This window comes from Saimiri boliviensis, chromosome 21 (genome assembly GCF_048565385.1).
Source record: "Saimiri boliviensis isolate mSaiBol1 chromosome 21, mSaiBol1.pri, whole genome shotgun sequence".
Classification (NCBI taxonomy): Eukaryota; Metazoa; Chordata; class Mammalia; order Primates; family Cebidae; genus Saimiri; species Saimiri boliviensis.
Window position 1 is genome coordinate 15,418,770 of NC_133469.1, and position 14,680 is coordinate 15,433,449.

The 14,680-nt window shown below is 57.2% G+C and overlaps 1 protein-coding gene across 1 annotated transcript; it reads right to left on the reverse strand.

Annotated features, from left to right (window-relative positions):
- Positions 1-3,279: 3,279 nt before the first annotated feature.
- On the reverse strand, positions 3,280-14,436 carry RASD2 (RASD family member 2). Its single transcript, XM_010343535.3, has 3 exons — positions 14,023-14,436; positions 8,540-8,819; positions 3,280-4,416 (listed from the first exon to the last, which is right to left on the reverse strand). The coding sequence occupies exons 2-3, from the start codon at positions 8,808-8,810 to the stop codon at positions 3,887-3,889; spliced, it is 801 nt and encodes a 266-aa protein (XP_010341837.1). The 5' UTR covers positions 8,811-8,819; positions 14,023-14,436; the 3' UTR covers positions 3,280-3,886.
- Between the last annotated feature and the right edge of the window lie 244 nt (positions 14,437-14,680).

Here is a 14,680-nt window from a genome sequence, read left to right on the forward strand (position 1 = left end):
CTGGCTATCCTGGGCTCGGCTCTAAATGGCCTCGCCGCGAGGGGAATTTTCCTACAGTCTTATCCTAACCTCTGTCCCAGCGCTAAGAATACATCTGTCTGTCTCCTCTGCAGCAGCCCGTTGCTGTCAACCCCATTCCAGGCCAAGGATGTGGGATGCGGGAAACAGGGAGTGGGGCTAGAGCTGGGGCTGGGGTGAGCGTGTTCTGCTTGGTGATGATAGGAATGTTGTGAATTATGCAACAGGAATATTAATTCCTTCTAGCAGAGGCCAGCAAGGCTGCGAGAGGCTGTTGGTGTGTATCTGGTCCAGATGCCTTCCTCCCGCCGCCCATTTACTCATGAAGAAAAGGAGGCCCGGAAGGGGGCAAGACTTATTTGCAGACTCACATGGAGAAAGGGAGTGGCAGCGGCAGGCTGGGCTCCAGCTGGACCCCGTGGGAGCCTGGCCCCGTGCACCAGTGCCCGTCTTACGGAGCAGCGCTCATGGCGATGTGGAAGGGAGTGCTCGCCTCCAGGCTTCGTGTGTGTGAAAACCGAGATCTAGACAGCACTGACCTTCTGTGACTGGTGTGGGCAAAAGCTCGGAGGGGAGCTGGGCTGCTAGATTAGCAGAAGCTGGGAGATGGGTCCCAGGTAGGCAGAGGTTAGGAGATGTGTCCTTGGGTGGGCAGAGGTTAGGAACTGAGCTCCCAGGTAGACAGAGGCTGGGAGTGTGGCTCCCAGGTAAGCAGAGGCTGGGAGTGGGGCCTCGGGCAGGCAGAGGCTGGGAGCTGAGCTCCCCAGGTAGACAGAGGCTGGGAGCGGGGCCTCTAGATAGGCGAACATTGGGATTTATCCAGCTCCCACACCACGGACTTGCATGGTCTTGCTTCCAGCACAGCCCAGCTCTCTTTGTTTGGTGAATGTCTGTGCTTCCCGGGAGACAATGTGGCTCCCAGTGGACCTTGAACTACCTGCCTCTTGACCTCCTTTAGGGCCTGGCTCCCTGATCTTGCTGGTGGCATTTGCTGATCAAAAGAACAGACTGTCTCCACCTCCTGGATGCAAAATCTTTCCTCACCCAGACGGAGATCAGAGAGCCTCTGGTGCTGAAGCTCTGATCTGCCGCTTCACCAACTATGCCATCTTGGACAAGATATTGAGCTCTCTGAGCCTAAATGCTCACATGGGGTGAGTGTGTGTGGCTTCCCTCAGGGCTGGGTGACAGGATGGTATGAGATGTGCCAGCTAAACACACAGTGGGCACTCGCTGGCCTCTTCCTTTCCCTCTGCCCAGGGAAGCGTCTGAGTGCCAGGGGGCATGTTCAGGGTTGTTCAGGGCCCAGACCTTCTCCCTTGGCCTCCCCTTGCCATCCCCACCCGCATCCTGTCTCACTTCACAGGAGGACTCGTGCTGTGAGCCCGTGTGTACCCAGTTCCATCTCGAATGTGATCCAACAAATCCACCACAGGCGGGCGGGGGGCATGTCCTGGCCCCTGGAGCCTGCCCACACTCGGCATTTGTGGCCAGATCATTCTCGGTGGGGTGGGGGTGGAGGGACGGCCTGTCCATTGGAGGATACTGAACGGAGTCCCTGGCCTCCGCCCACGAGGTGAGAGTAGCCCCCCCCAGCCCCAGGCTTGGAAACGGTTTCCAGACATTGCCAAACGTCCCCTGAGGGTGAGATTGCTGCTGTACGGGAACCACGAAGAACTCAGATGCAGAGAACCTCCCAGAGCTAGCGGTCCGCAGGAGGCCCCTCCAGTGTGGACACGGACGCCTCTGTGCACACACCCGGAGGATCCAGGAGGCCGGGCTGAGGGAGGGCATCACTTCCCCCAATTTAAACTTGAAGGTGGGCTCAGTGCCGACCCACAGGGCCAGGGCACCCCGCAGGTGCATTTTGGGAGGGAAAGGCCAGCTTTGGTTGGGGAGGGGGGCACACTCCTCTTGGAAATACACAAAATACACATGGGCAAGGACATGGCTTTGTAACAAACCCACTTTTATTGATAGTGTACACGGAGATCCATGGCGGCGGGGTGTGCCTGGGTGAGAGTATGCCACACACCTGTGCAGCCGAGGTGCCCGGCCTGCTCGGAGAGCTCGGGCAGGGGGCGGAGCGGGGACAGAGGCAGGGTCGGAGCTGCTGCTTTGGGCACAGACGCAGGCAGGGCCAAGGCTGGGGTACGGGTGCAGGTACGCAGGCAGGGGCCAGGGCATGTGTACATCTGGGTTCATCTGTGTGTACTCGTATATACATGGGCATAGTGTACACAATATCTACAGGGTCCCTCACAGACTGAGCTAGGGAGAAGGTTGAGGACAAGATGTTCCAAAGCCCTGAAGGCCCCAGGGGCCAAGCATCAAAAGAGGGGGCACATCATGGTATGTACTGAATGCCCAGTGCTAGCTTGCTTCTGCCACTCACAGACTTGCTGTGTGACCTGGGGAAAGTTACTTATCCTCTCTGGACCTCAGAAAGACCCATTAGATGCTCACTAGGGTTCCTTAGGGCCCTAAAACTTCAATACATTTAGAGAGATTAAAATACAAAATATGCTTGTTAAGAGCTGATGAGAAGGGCCTTTGGTTTATGGGTTCGAAACCCACCATGCCTGAGTACATGGTGGTACCCAGCACAGCCCAATCCCGGGCACAAGGAAAAGACCCACCCTGAGCTTCTCTGTCGGAGCCCTTCCTGGCTCAGTCCTGAGTCCCAGCTGCTCCTCCCTGCCCCCTCACCACTGTGTGTGCAGAGGGTGGCGGGGCAGCAGGGGTGGGCAGGGGCCAGGGCTGGGGACCCTCTTGGTTTCCTAGGACACAATGAACCCAGCACTCAGTCGGTGCTTAATAAATGCTTGAGTAACAAGAACAGTAGACGACAGCTTGGTTCTAGGTGGAGCTGTACCCTGAACTTGCTGGGGGGCAGGAGTGGGGCCTGGGGCTCATCATGTCCCCACCGGGCTGTGTCCTTGCCTGGTGGTATCCTCTGTGAAATGGGAGCATAAAAAAGCAGCCGTGGCCTGTCTGCTCCACGCTTGTGCAATCATCTGTAAACTGTGGAGCTCAACGGCAGAGGTCAATATCTAGCTGCAGACAGGCCATGGGAACCCTGTTTGGGAGCGGAGGAGAAGGCGTCCCTGGTGGAGGCTGTGGATCTGAACTGGGTGAGGGCCTGGCCAAGGAGGGGGTCACTAGGCTTTTACAGTACAATGATTTCCATTTCTACTTATACAGGACATGAAAACAGCTGCAACCACAATAAAGCACAACTGTCGGCGGGGGGGGGGGGGGGGGGGGCGGGGAAGGGACCTGGGAGAGGAGGGGTGGGGAGGGGAGGCTGAAGAACGCGGTCAGGAGGTGGGCGTGGTCTAGATGTGGCCACGCCCCCTTGAAATACAGCTGCCACTGGCTCAATGTCAGGGGTAGCTGGAGGGGTGCAGAGGGCAGGAGTCGCGGGGCTGAGAGAGACGTTCTCTCAGCTGCCACCCAAACCAAGCTGCATGTTACGCCAGGAGAGAGGTGACCTCTCCCATCTGGGTCCCGGTGTCCTTTCCATCCTGGTTCTTGTCCCAGGAGGTTCCATTTGACGCAGCAATCCTCACCCCTCTGGCATCAGCGTTTCTTCCAACCTCAGGAGAGGAAAGCGTAACTTGGGTCTCTGCGTCACTCTTTAGGCTGCAGAGATGTGTCTTCCCATAGAGGAGCTGCGGACGAGGAGACTCGGGAACGCTGTGAGAAGGCAGACGGCGATGCGGAGGCAAGTGCCTGGGGGCCTCCAGTCTGGTGCCAAGGTCTGTGAACAAGCCTGCTACGGGGCCTCGGTGGGGGATGCGCACAGCGGGCATCTGGGGCCACCTCCCTGCAGGCCCAGCCCAAGCCCCACGCCAGCATCCCTTGCTCACTGGAGGGTGCACTTGTCCCTCTCGCGGGCCTGGCCTTCCCGAAGGACCTTGGCCTTGATGTACTTGAGGTCACTGTTGACGCTGGGGCGGCGGGCGAAGGGCGAGACCATGCCGTAGGCGTCTACCTCCTTGATGCGGCGCATGCAGAAGGGCCTGGGGTGGAAGGCGTCACCGTACTGCACGGAGATCTTGCGGTGCAGGGCGGGGCTCATCTCATGCGGCAGCTTGGCCATGCTGAAGAGCACGTAGAACATCTCGTCCACGTTGGTGTTCTTCTTGGCTGACACCTCGAAGTAGGCGCAGTTCTCGTCGCCCGACACCAGCAGCTCGGCCTCGGTGGTGGGCACCTGGCGGCAGAGCTCGCCGTGGTCGTTCTTGTTGCCACAGATGACCATGGGCAGCTCCGCCGCCTCCTTGGTCTTGTTCTTCAGGCAGGACTTGACCTCCAGGATCTGCTTCTGGAGGCGCTTGACCTCATCGAAGGACTCCCGGTTATCCAGGCTGAACACCAGGATGAAGACGTCCCCTGCAGGGAGAGAGCCCAGGCAGTGAGTGCACCGGCCGGCTGCGCCCCCTGCCCTCCTCTGGCCACAGAACATCAGTCCCAACAGCCGCAGTCACAGGTGCCCTGAGGCAGTGGCCCGGCGTCACTGACTTAAAACCTTCACAGCGACTCTGTGGGGTACCTGCGATTATTCTCCCCGTTTTCCAGGGCAGGAAACTGAGGGCGAGGGGGTTGAAGCCCCTGTTCAAGGTCGCATAGCTAACACGTGGTACCGCTTGGTTCAAACACAGTTAACGCACTTCACATTTCCTTGCAGGACTGGAGAGGGGTGAGAGTGACTTGTGTGAACTGTGTTCAGATAATAATAAAAGTCATTTCCAGGAGAGCAGGGGTCCTGCCTGTCTTGCTTAATGCCTGGTTTGCATATGGCCTCATCCACTTAGCTGCAGATCTTGAAACCTCTGTGATCTCAGATTCTCTGTCTGTTTCATGCAGATGAAATATGACCTTGCAGGATTATTTTGAGAGTTATACAAGATCATGAATGGACGGTGGCCTCAGGTGTCAGTGATGATGAAAACGAGGGCCTGCTGGGAGCCAAGCATCAGGTATATGCTCCAGGCCCACTGTTCTCTTGATTCCTCACTACGCCTCTGTCAAGGAGATTTTGTTACCTTTGTGTTACGTGTGAGCAAACTGAGGCTCAGAAAGGGTATGCGACCTGCCCGAAATCACACAGCTTCTGTGTGGCTAGGCTGAGACTTCTACCTGATTCTGTCCTCACCTAGCTGGTGCCTGGTACACAGTAGGTGCTCTCAGCTTCTCGAATCATAGGATGAAAAAGTGGGCACCGGCCTCCGAGGCCCACACTGCCTCACTATAACTCATCGCGTCACTCCAGGCAGGCTTTGGAATCTCAAACAGCGGCTGCTGTGGAGATGCTAAGACGGTGGGGAGGCTGTCCGGATGGGTGCCTCCATCCCGATTTCCAGCTCTCAATAAGCACTTTTCTCCTTTTACTTAAACTCTTTTTTTTCTTTTTTTTTTTTTTGAGATGGAGTCTTGCTCTGTTGCCCAGGCTGGAGTGCAGTGGTGCGATCTCCGCTCATTGCAACCTCCACCTCCTGGATCTAAGTGATTCTCCTGCCTCAGCCTCCTGAGTGGCTGGGATTACAGGTGCTCCACCACCAAACCTGGCTAATTTTTGCTTTTGTTTTTGTTTTGTTTTCTTGAGACAGAGTTTCACTCTTGTTACCCAGGCTAGAGTGCAATGGCATGATCTCGGCTCACCGCAACCTCCGCCTCCTGGGTTCAAGTGATTCTCCTGCCTCAGCCTTCTGAGTAGCTGGGATTACAGGTGTCCAGCACCACGCCTGGCTAATTTTTTGCCTTTTTAGTAGACACAGGGTTTTACCATGTTGGCCAGGATGGTCTCGAACTCCTGACTTTAGGTGATACACCTGCCTCAGCCTCCCAAAGTGCTGGGATTACAGGCGTGAGCCACCGCGTCCAGCCACTTTTGCCTAAACTCTTGATAGCCTTGTGGTGTGGATACACGATCCCTGTCTCACAGATGAGGAAACTGAGGCCCAGAAGAGTTAGCCAACTGGCCCAAGTTCTCGAGAAGAGAAGCAAGCAGTTCCAGCTTCTGGCAGAACGGCTGCCTACTTCCTCTGCACCTCCAGAGCACCCCATTTGCCCCCACTTACTGGCACATGGCACATTCAGAATGGTGTCCAGGCCAAGGGTGTGCTCCAAACAGTGAGCTCTGGTACAGAGGAGGGCCCCATCGCCCACTCATCGTGGTCTCCTCGGGGCCTGGCACACGGTCGGTGTTCACCAAGGCAGGCTGAATGGATGGGAGTGGTGGAGTGAAAGGCACTTGCGAGGCAGCGTCAGCTTGGCAACTTTTCCTGCTTGCGCTGCCAAACCCCATCCCGTTAGGCTAATCTGGGGCCCCTGAGGACTCACGGCCTTGACATATTCAAATGCGAGTCTGCGATGCCAAGCATCAGAGATGGGCCCGGCTGGCAGCTGGAAGGAGAGCTCACGGTGGAATTAATGGCTTTCAGAATTTCCTGCGCGGCAGGAAAATGAGGTTGGAAAAATGAGGTTCCACCAGGTTGGAAAATGAGGCACCGGTTGGTGAGTGAAAAAAACGAACATCAGACAGATGTGCTCAGAATGAGATGCGCTGGGAAAAAGAGCCAGGCTCACATATTCTCCATCGTGGGGATACAAATAGGAAAGGCAGTGTCTTCACGGGGGCCCGGAAGGCTCCACGCCAGACGGCCAGGGTGGCCACCTCGAGGGCAGGGGCAGGAGCCTGAGATGGGGGACGTGGGTCAAAGTGGCATTAGCTTTACCTGCAGCATTTGCAGGAGGGTGTGTTTGTGTATTACTTGTGTCACTGAAAATTCATGCTGAAAACAGGCACGGGCTTCCTCTCTTCATCTCTCCCCTCCTTTCCTCTGTCATTAGCCTTATTTATGGCAGTGGGTACCCAGTCCCCTCCCCAAGGCTGGGAGGGTTGACACCCATGCAATCAATACACATCATGTGCTGGAAGCTCCCGCCACAGGACTTCTGTGGACTGCGTTCAGATAATAATAAAAGTCATTTCCAGGAGAGCAGGGGTCCTGCCTGTCTTGCTCAATGCCTGCTCTGCATCTGGCCTCATCTGCTTAGCTGCCAGCTGTCTCGGGCAGTCCTCACAGCCTCCCCATGGGGTTTGAGGTTAAGCCTACTGGGCAGCTGGAGAGGCTGAGACGGAATGCATGTACCTCTGGTCACACATTCAAGCCAAGAGGCCCAGATGGGATTCGAACACAGGCTGACCCAGGGCTCTCCTATCTACATGCTCCTTCTCCAAAACTTGGGGTGGAGTGGGGAGCTTGACTTCTGTCTGGGTCAGATGCTCCAAAAAGCCAGCCTGGAAGAGGAAGCACTCAAGGAGGGCTCCCCGGCCCCCCACGGCCTCAGGCTTGGCCTGGAGGCCTGAGGCAGGGCGGGGCATGGCATGGGTTTCTTGGTGTGGAAGTTATCTCTGTTTGGGGGTTATCTTAATGATGCCTAGAGAGCTGCCTGCTCACTCCTTCCCTCATCCCTGGCCAGCAACAGGAGGGGCGTGGCTTGGGAAATGACTGTGTAGCTCAGAGCAGGCCCACGACAAATGCTGACTCAACAGAAGTCCTCTGGGATTTACTGCGCACTTACTACCTGCCCACCAAGCGCTTTACGTATATTCACTCATTCAATTCTCACCCTGCCCTTAGGATGAGGGGTGATGTCATGCTGATTTAATAGGTGAGAACGCTGAGGCGCACAGAGAGAAAATCCCTTGCCTTGAGTTATAAAACCAGGGAGAAGGGGGACTAGGACTCAGATCCAGGCTCTGGGTCCGGGGTTTAACCTCCCTGTCCCTCTGTACTGCTCCCAGAAGAGCTGAGAGACCGTGGTGTGGTTTTGTCCTAGGGTACAGAAGCAGACTGCCTTTACGAGCTGTGGGACCACTGGACCAAGTTCCTTAACCTCTCTGGGCTTCAGTTTCTCCACTTGTAAAAATTGAATGAATCCACTTTTTACTTCTGAGGGTTAAATAACCACATGCCAGGCTCTAAGAACAAGACCAGGCCCACTGCTCCTGTTAAGTGTCAGCTGCTGCCGCCACCATCACTGTGACTATGACCAAGGCCCCTTCCCTTTGGTGACTACTCCCTGGGTCCTGCCCTTACCTCTCTAGGAGGTGGCAAAGGCCTGGGGTGTGGGAGACCTGAGCCCCGTGGACTGACCATGGGCCTTGGAGCTCTGCTGGGTCATCTCCAGAGGAGGGAAGCAGAAGGCTGGGCATCATTCTGTTCCCTAGAAAGGAATATCCCTGGGGCACGCTGCTGTCAGCTCTGATCTGGAAGGTGGCACCGACAGCCATGAGGAATCGATCTGGGGTCTAACAGAATGGACTCGAGCCCCTGCCTCCATCACTAGTTCCAGCAAGTGGCAAAACCCCTCTGAGCCTCATTGTGCAAGGATGACACCTGTCTCAGATGATGGCTGTGCAAGTACCATGCAAACGGCCAAGTACGCAGCACACTCCACACCCATGTCCCGGCCCTGCCACCCCAGCCCCGGCACCGGCGGGCCTCACCTGTGAGGATGGAGAGCCTGCGCATGGCAGGGAAGGGGTGGTTGCCGGAGGTATCCAGGATGTCGAGCTGGTACATGTCACCGCGAATGTTGTACACCTTGCGGTGGAAGTCCTCGATGGTGGGTGTGTACTGGTCCTCGAAGCGGCCATTGAGGAAGCGAGACACGATAGAGCTCTTGCCCACCCGAGAGGCACCCAGCACCACCATACGGTATGAGTTCTTGGCGGGCACACTGAGCGTGCAGTTCCCGCTGGACAAAGTCTTCATCATGGCTCGGGGCTGCGACAGAGAGCGAGGGAAGTAGTCATCAGGGGGCCCCGAGCTGGCCCCGCCACCCCTTGTTAGAGGACTTGGCCTCAGGGGGCCCCGACCTGGCCCCGCCACCCCTTGTTAGAGGACTTGGCCCCCTCTCTTGGGGCCTCTGTCTAGGTCTGGGTTTTCTGTCTGTAGAATGGAAATGTCAGACGAGGTCCGAAGGGGCCTTGGAGTTCTACCCTCTCATTCCTGCCCTCGCCTGCACTCCTTCCTTCACCCACTGAGTCACTCACCATCCGTTCATTCACCCTTTCGTTTGTACAAGCACCAGACTGCTAGGATTTGAATCCTCACCTTGCCTCTTGCTACTGATCTTGGGCAAGTGGCTTAACCTCTCTAGGAGTCACTTTTCTCATCTACAAAATAAACCCAACTCACGGAGCTGTTGCAAAGGGCTCAGCACATGGAGAAATCTCAAAAACGGTATCTCTTGCGAGAATCCGTTCTTTCCCTGGTTCATCCACCTGGCTTTCTGGAAACCTGTGATTATTCCAGGGTAAGACACGGGGAAGGCACTAGCATGCATTTCTTAAACCTGGGGCCGGATGGGGAAGGGGGTTCTGTGGCCATTCAGCCCTCCTGGGAAGAAGGGAAGGCTGTGTCCACACCGCATGCTCCGAGTCCGATGCCTGGGGTTGCTCCTGCAGCCATCCCGGGAGGACCCACCTTTAGAGCTGTGCTCTGCATCTGGTGGTCTCCCGCCCGCTCCATGGCCTGCCTGGAGATTTTTGCCTCCCAGGCCCCAGGTGTCTACTTGTCTTTGGGAGACCCCAAGGCTCGGAGTAGAGGATGTGGGATGGGAAGTAACCCATGGCCGGCTCAAGCATCCCTCACAACTCCAAGGGTTCATGGTTCCGGAGCAAACCCACAGCTGTCTATGGGAGCCTCTGGACCTCATGAAAGAGGCTGACATGGGTCCAAGCTCTTGCATAAACAAACCCACAGGCTCCACCAGGTCTACCCCAAGGGCCCTTTGCAGCCCAGCCCTCCCTCCTTTCCTACCTCAGTGCCCACCAGAATCCCCCCAGATCCCCTGAGCCATTGCCGTAGTTCGTCTGAGCTCTGCGGAGATCGACCTCCGCTCCTTTGCTCACGCCGCCCCCTGCAGAACGCCCTCCTCCCCTTACGTTTCAGGGTCTGGCTCAAGTGCCACCTGTTCTCTAAAGGCCTTTCTCATCCCGCCACCCCAGGAAGAGTCCTTCCTCTCCGCAGAGGAGAGCTTTCCAGCCCCTGAGCTGCAGGCGGGCACAGGCCTGCTGAAGTATCAGTCCCCTTGGCCCTCTGCAGGCTGCCACAGGTTGCGCAGGTTGGGCACTGCACAAAGCACCCGGCTGGGTGGGCATGTAGGGGCTGCATCCCAGAGGTGGGGGCATCTGTGTCAAGGAAGAGGCACTGTTTTTATATTCACACAAAGCGCTGTATATGCCAGCCTCGCTCCCCACCCCGGGATGCCCCATGTCGGTTTCCTTGAGTGCCTCGTCCATTGGCCCAAGGCGCCTTCCAACACCATCCCTTTCCGGTTATCACGATGCCAAGGTCTCAGGTGGCCCCTCGGGGTGGAGAGATCGCCTGCATGCGAGTCCCCGGCACACATCTGGGTCTGCTCACCCTGCCCAGCTACCAGTCTCCGCGCAGGAAACTGGCTCGCAAAAATACCCTTGTGAAAAGCCCTGGTTGGTGGTATTTGCCCATTTCCATGGAGTGAATGCTCCCACCACGGTCAGTTCTAAGCTGCCAATGTGACTTCGATGAATGAATCACAAAGAGGCGCACACAATAAGCCAGCTCAGCACGCGGCAGACCCCAGGCCTGGAGCCACAAGGACAACAACTGCGGCCACCTGAGCCCATGCAGTGTGCCAGGCCGCGCACTAAGTATAGACATAATCGTAGCTGGCATTTATGTGGCAGCTAAAATATGCCAGAATGTTCTAAGTGCTGCAAGCATGTTAACCTATTTCTCCCTTCAGTAACCCCAGAAAGCAGGTGGTGTTTTTCTCCAATTTACAGATGAGGAAACTGAGGCACAGAGCGGTTACATTACTTGCTTACAGTTACACAGCCGGCAACCAGCAGAGGAGGCGTTGGATCCCAGGTGGTCTGCGCCGCGCTCGGAAGGCTATGTGACTAGCCTACTTCGTTAATAGGGGAGCCTGGGCAACAGTTCAAGCCTAAGAGCCCCAAGTCCTCCACCCAGCTCCAGCCTAAAGCTGTCTTTGAATTTATCCCACAAAGCTGCCATGCCATGCACACAGCAGGAGCTCAATAAATGGTCTGTACATTAATCAAATGGCAAATGGCTCTGTCTTTGGGCTTGCCTAAAGCCCCCCTCTGGGACCTTCTCTCCTCAGCCTCAACCACCTGACTGGCCCAGGGGCCATGCTAAGGACGGCCTCCCCACCAGGGCAGCCCTGATGAGGTACCCACGGCATCGGTGTGGGAGGCAGGAAATGAGAGAGAGAAGGGTGGAGAGGGGGCTGCCAGACCACAGCAGGGAGCCCTTCTCAGTCTCTGCCAGGCTGTCTCAGCCAGCCTGGGCCTTCAGCAGAGATGGGGAGAAAGAACACGCCCTCCGAGTCCCTCTGCAGAGAGTCTGACTTCGCTGGTGGTCACTTCTGTCTAGATAGAGGACAGGAAAGGGGCCAGATGCTCCCAGGGATAGTATTTGTCTCCAACACTGCCCTGCCCCGCCTCCAGCCCAGAGCTTGGTACAGACGAGCTAACAGCAATGACTGAATGGGCTTCAGGGGGTCAGAGAGAGGAGGCTAGGAGACAGAGAGAGGAGGCAGGGAGTCAGAGAGAGGAGGCAGAGAGTCAGAGAGAGGAGGCTAGGAGACAGAGAGAGGAGACAGGGAGTCAGAGAGAGGAGGCAGGGAGTCAGAAATAAGAGACAGGGAATCAGGAAGGGCAAAAAAGGAGGAAAAAAATCCTCTGTGGCTTTTATCACTGAGAGAAGACTGATTCTTCACATGGCTTGAGACACGTGGGGTTGTATGAGACATTTGGACACCTGGACGCCAGGTGACAGTGCCTCTGTGAGCTCCGCCTCCCACCCCCACATCTTTCTTCCCTCTCCTCCCCCAGAGGTGGCACCATGGGCAGCCTCGTGGACACAGCTCTTCTCTGCAGCCTGTTCTCCCTTCTCCACCCTCAGCCAGGCTGACCTCACACAGCGAGCAGCAGACAGGGCTGCGTTTGAAGGACCCTTTGGGAATTCATAGAGTCCAATATCAACGACTGAATGGATTTCAGGAAATCAGAGAGAGGAGGCAGAGAATGAGAGAGAGGAAGTGGGGAATCAGAGAGGGGAGGCCCAGAGAGGCAGAAGATTCAACAGAGACCCCCTAGCAGCACAGGCATCCACATGCACGTACTGTGACTTCTGAGCCCACCACACGGCCATTCTGAGGACAGATGGGAGGCAGAAAGTTTCCAGAGCAGAGATGAGGAGGTGCCATCCTGGGGGCACGGTAACCACAGCCAGGAAGACATCCATCAGCCCACTTGACTGATGGGGACATTGACGCTCAGAGCGGTTAAGTTACTTGCCCCAGTTCACACAGCAGACTGGCTGGGCTGGGATCAGAACCAGGCTTTGGCTCCAAAGCCTGGCTCTTAACTCTATGAAAACCCACCCCTGGACCGAAACTTGTCTTTTTCAAAACACTGTCTGACTCAGTGAAGCCTCAGCTGGCATCAGGCAGGGAGATGACCCCTGAGGCATATTATATTCTCACTCCTTCTCTGCCGCCTGCAAGCAGTGGGGCAAGGAGGGGGTGGGCACCTCCCAGGATTCTCCCCCAACCCCGCCAGCCAGCTCCCAGCAAGTGCACACTTGGATTTGCCACTTCTCCCTGGAGCCTCTCCCCCAGGGCCTGCCCGGAAGATGGAGGGGTCACACGGGCACAGGCAGCAGGATGTCTGGACGTGTCCTCCTGGTGTGTGCCCAGAGCCTGTTTCACTGGACTCCCTCTGCTCCACCCTCCCATGCCTCCTCCATCAGCACACACTCAGCCTCTTTGGACACATACATCACAGTCACTGGCCTCCAGCTGCCACTTTGAGAGTCCGGGGGCCTGGCAAAGCTAACCCCATCAAAGCCAACCCCATCTGGCAGCTCGGATGGTAGAAGGTAGGCAGGCATCTGGCTTCAGGCAGGCCAGCTCTGCCTCTCACCAGCCCAGCAGCCCTGGGCAAATGACTTGGCTTCCCGCCGCTCAGGTTACTCCTTGTTAATGGTAAGAAACAAGCCCCCTGTGTAGCCCTGGGCTTCCAGTAAGTTTGGAGGCTGCCCCAGCTGAACCTGAACACGCCGCAAACCTGAACACACGCTGGGTTCTTTTCTTTGTGGCACTTTCTCTTGGCAGTCATGGGGCTGCCTAGAGCAGCGGGTGAGGCTGAACTGGAATGCGGGCACAGGTCTTGCAGGGATCCCATCTTGTCTCTGACACCACCGGAGGCCTGAATCACCGGTTCCTGACCTGGCTGCTCCCTCCCAGCCTGGTTTCCCATCTTCCATGAGCTCTTGGACAATATCCCCCTCGTCATCCTCCCAGTGCTGGGGACATGGGGAGGGGAGGGCACAGAGAGGCCTCCAGAGCTGCTTTCAGGGCCCTCCAAGACAGCTAAATTACAGGAAACCCCTCCTGGGATGGGAATCATCCAGGAAATTCACTCTGCACCAACCCAGAGAAAGCTCAAGAACTCTGGATAAGGGACGAGCTTCTTAATCTTCCTTCCCCACCTCCAGGTATGTACGCTGCAGCCAGCTCCAGAAGGGGGACAGGAGTGTTTGAGGAAGTTGACTCTTCCTCCCTGAGCCTCAGTTTCCTCCTATTTAAATGGGCTATTACTCTAGCTTTCTTAAATGGAAAGCCTCTGGTACCACAACTAGTACACAGTAGAAGCTCAATGCATCTTTCTTTCCTGGGATAAGTAAAGGGTCTAGCACCCAGTCTGACACATAGAGTAGGTGCTCAACGAATTTAATTTTCTCTAGGTTAATGTAAAGTTGCCAGACGATCCCGGCACATAGGAGGTGCTCAGTCAATTTCACTTCCTCTGGGTCATGCAAGGAACCACTGAGCTTTCCTACCCCACGCCTCTACCCTTTCTTCCCGGCTGCTCCACCTCCCCCAGATCCCCAGCTCTGTTGGGGTGTCTCCTACCTGGGAATGGCGGGCCGGGCCTCTGGCTCGGCTAGAAGAGCTGCTTGGAAGCGCCGGGAGCTGCGGGGAGCCGCCTGCTGCTCCAGCCGCCGCCGAACCTCCCAGAGTCTGTGGCGCCTCCTGGGTCACTGCGCCCGGATCCTCCCCTGCGCGGCTCGGGGCGCCGGGCTGGGCGCGGCCGGGCAAGGAGGCGCGAGGGGCCGGTGCCCCATGGGTGGGCTCTGAGGGCTCGGCGGGGCCCGGGCAGGGGGCGGGCTCCGGCTCGCCGCCGCCGGCCCTGCCCTGCCCCGAGCCGGGGGCCTCCTGCTGAGCCAGGTGCCCGGAGGCTTGGGGATGTCCGATCCGGGGGTCCCCGCTTGGGGCTCCGGGGCCGGGGGGAGAGCGGTAGGGGCGACTCCGGTGATGAAGGAGCAGCCCCTAGAGATTCGGGGAGTGGGGGTCCTTTGGAGGTGACTGTAGGTGCGTGTCCCGGGTGGGCGAACCCTCCTGGTCGCCTATGCCACCTTCTCCGCCTGCCCCGAAAAGGGTCGCTCGGATGGGGGGTAACGGGCTGGCGGGCTCGGCCGCGGCCTCCTCCTCTGCCCGCGGCTCTGCAGCTCTCCCCGCGCCGGAGGGACGGCTCCTTTCTCTCCGCGCGCGGCGACGCCAGCGGCTGAAG

Excerpts from the sequence above, each read along its gene's own strand:
- RASD2 (XM_010343535.3), bottom strand. The coding sequence starts at position 8,810 with ATGATGAAGACTTTGTCCAGCGGGAACTGCACGCTCAGTGTGCCCGCC. Across the intron at positions 4,417-8,539 it reads CAGGCTCTCCATCCTCACAG|GGGACGTCTTCATCCTGGTG; the intron begins GTGAGGCCCGCC and ends CTCTCCCTGCAG.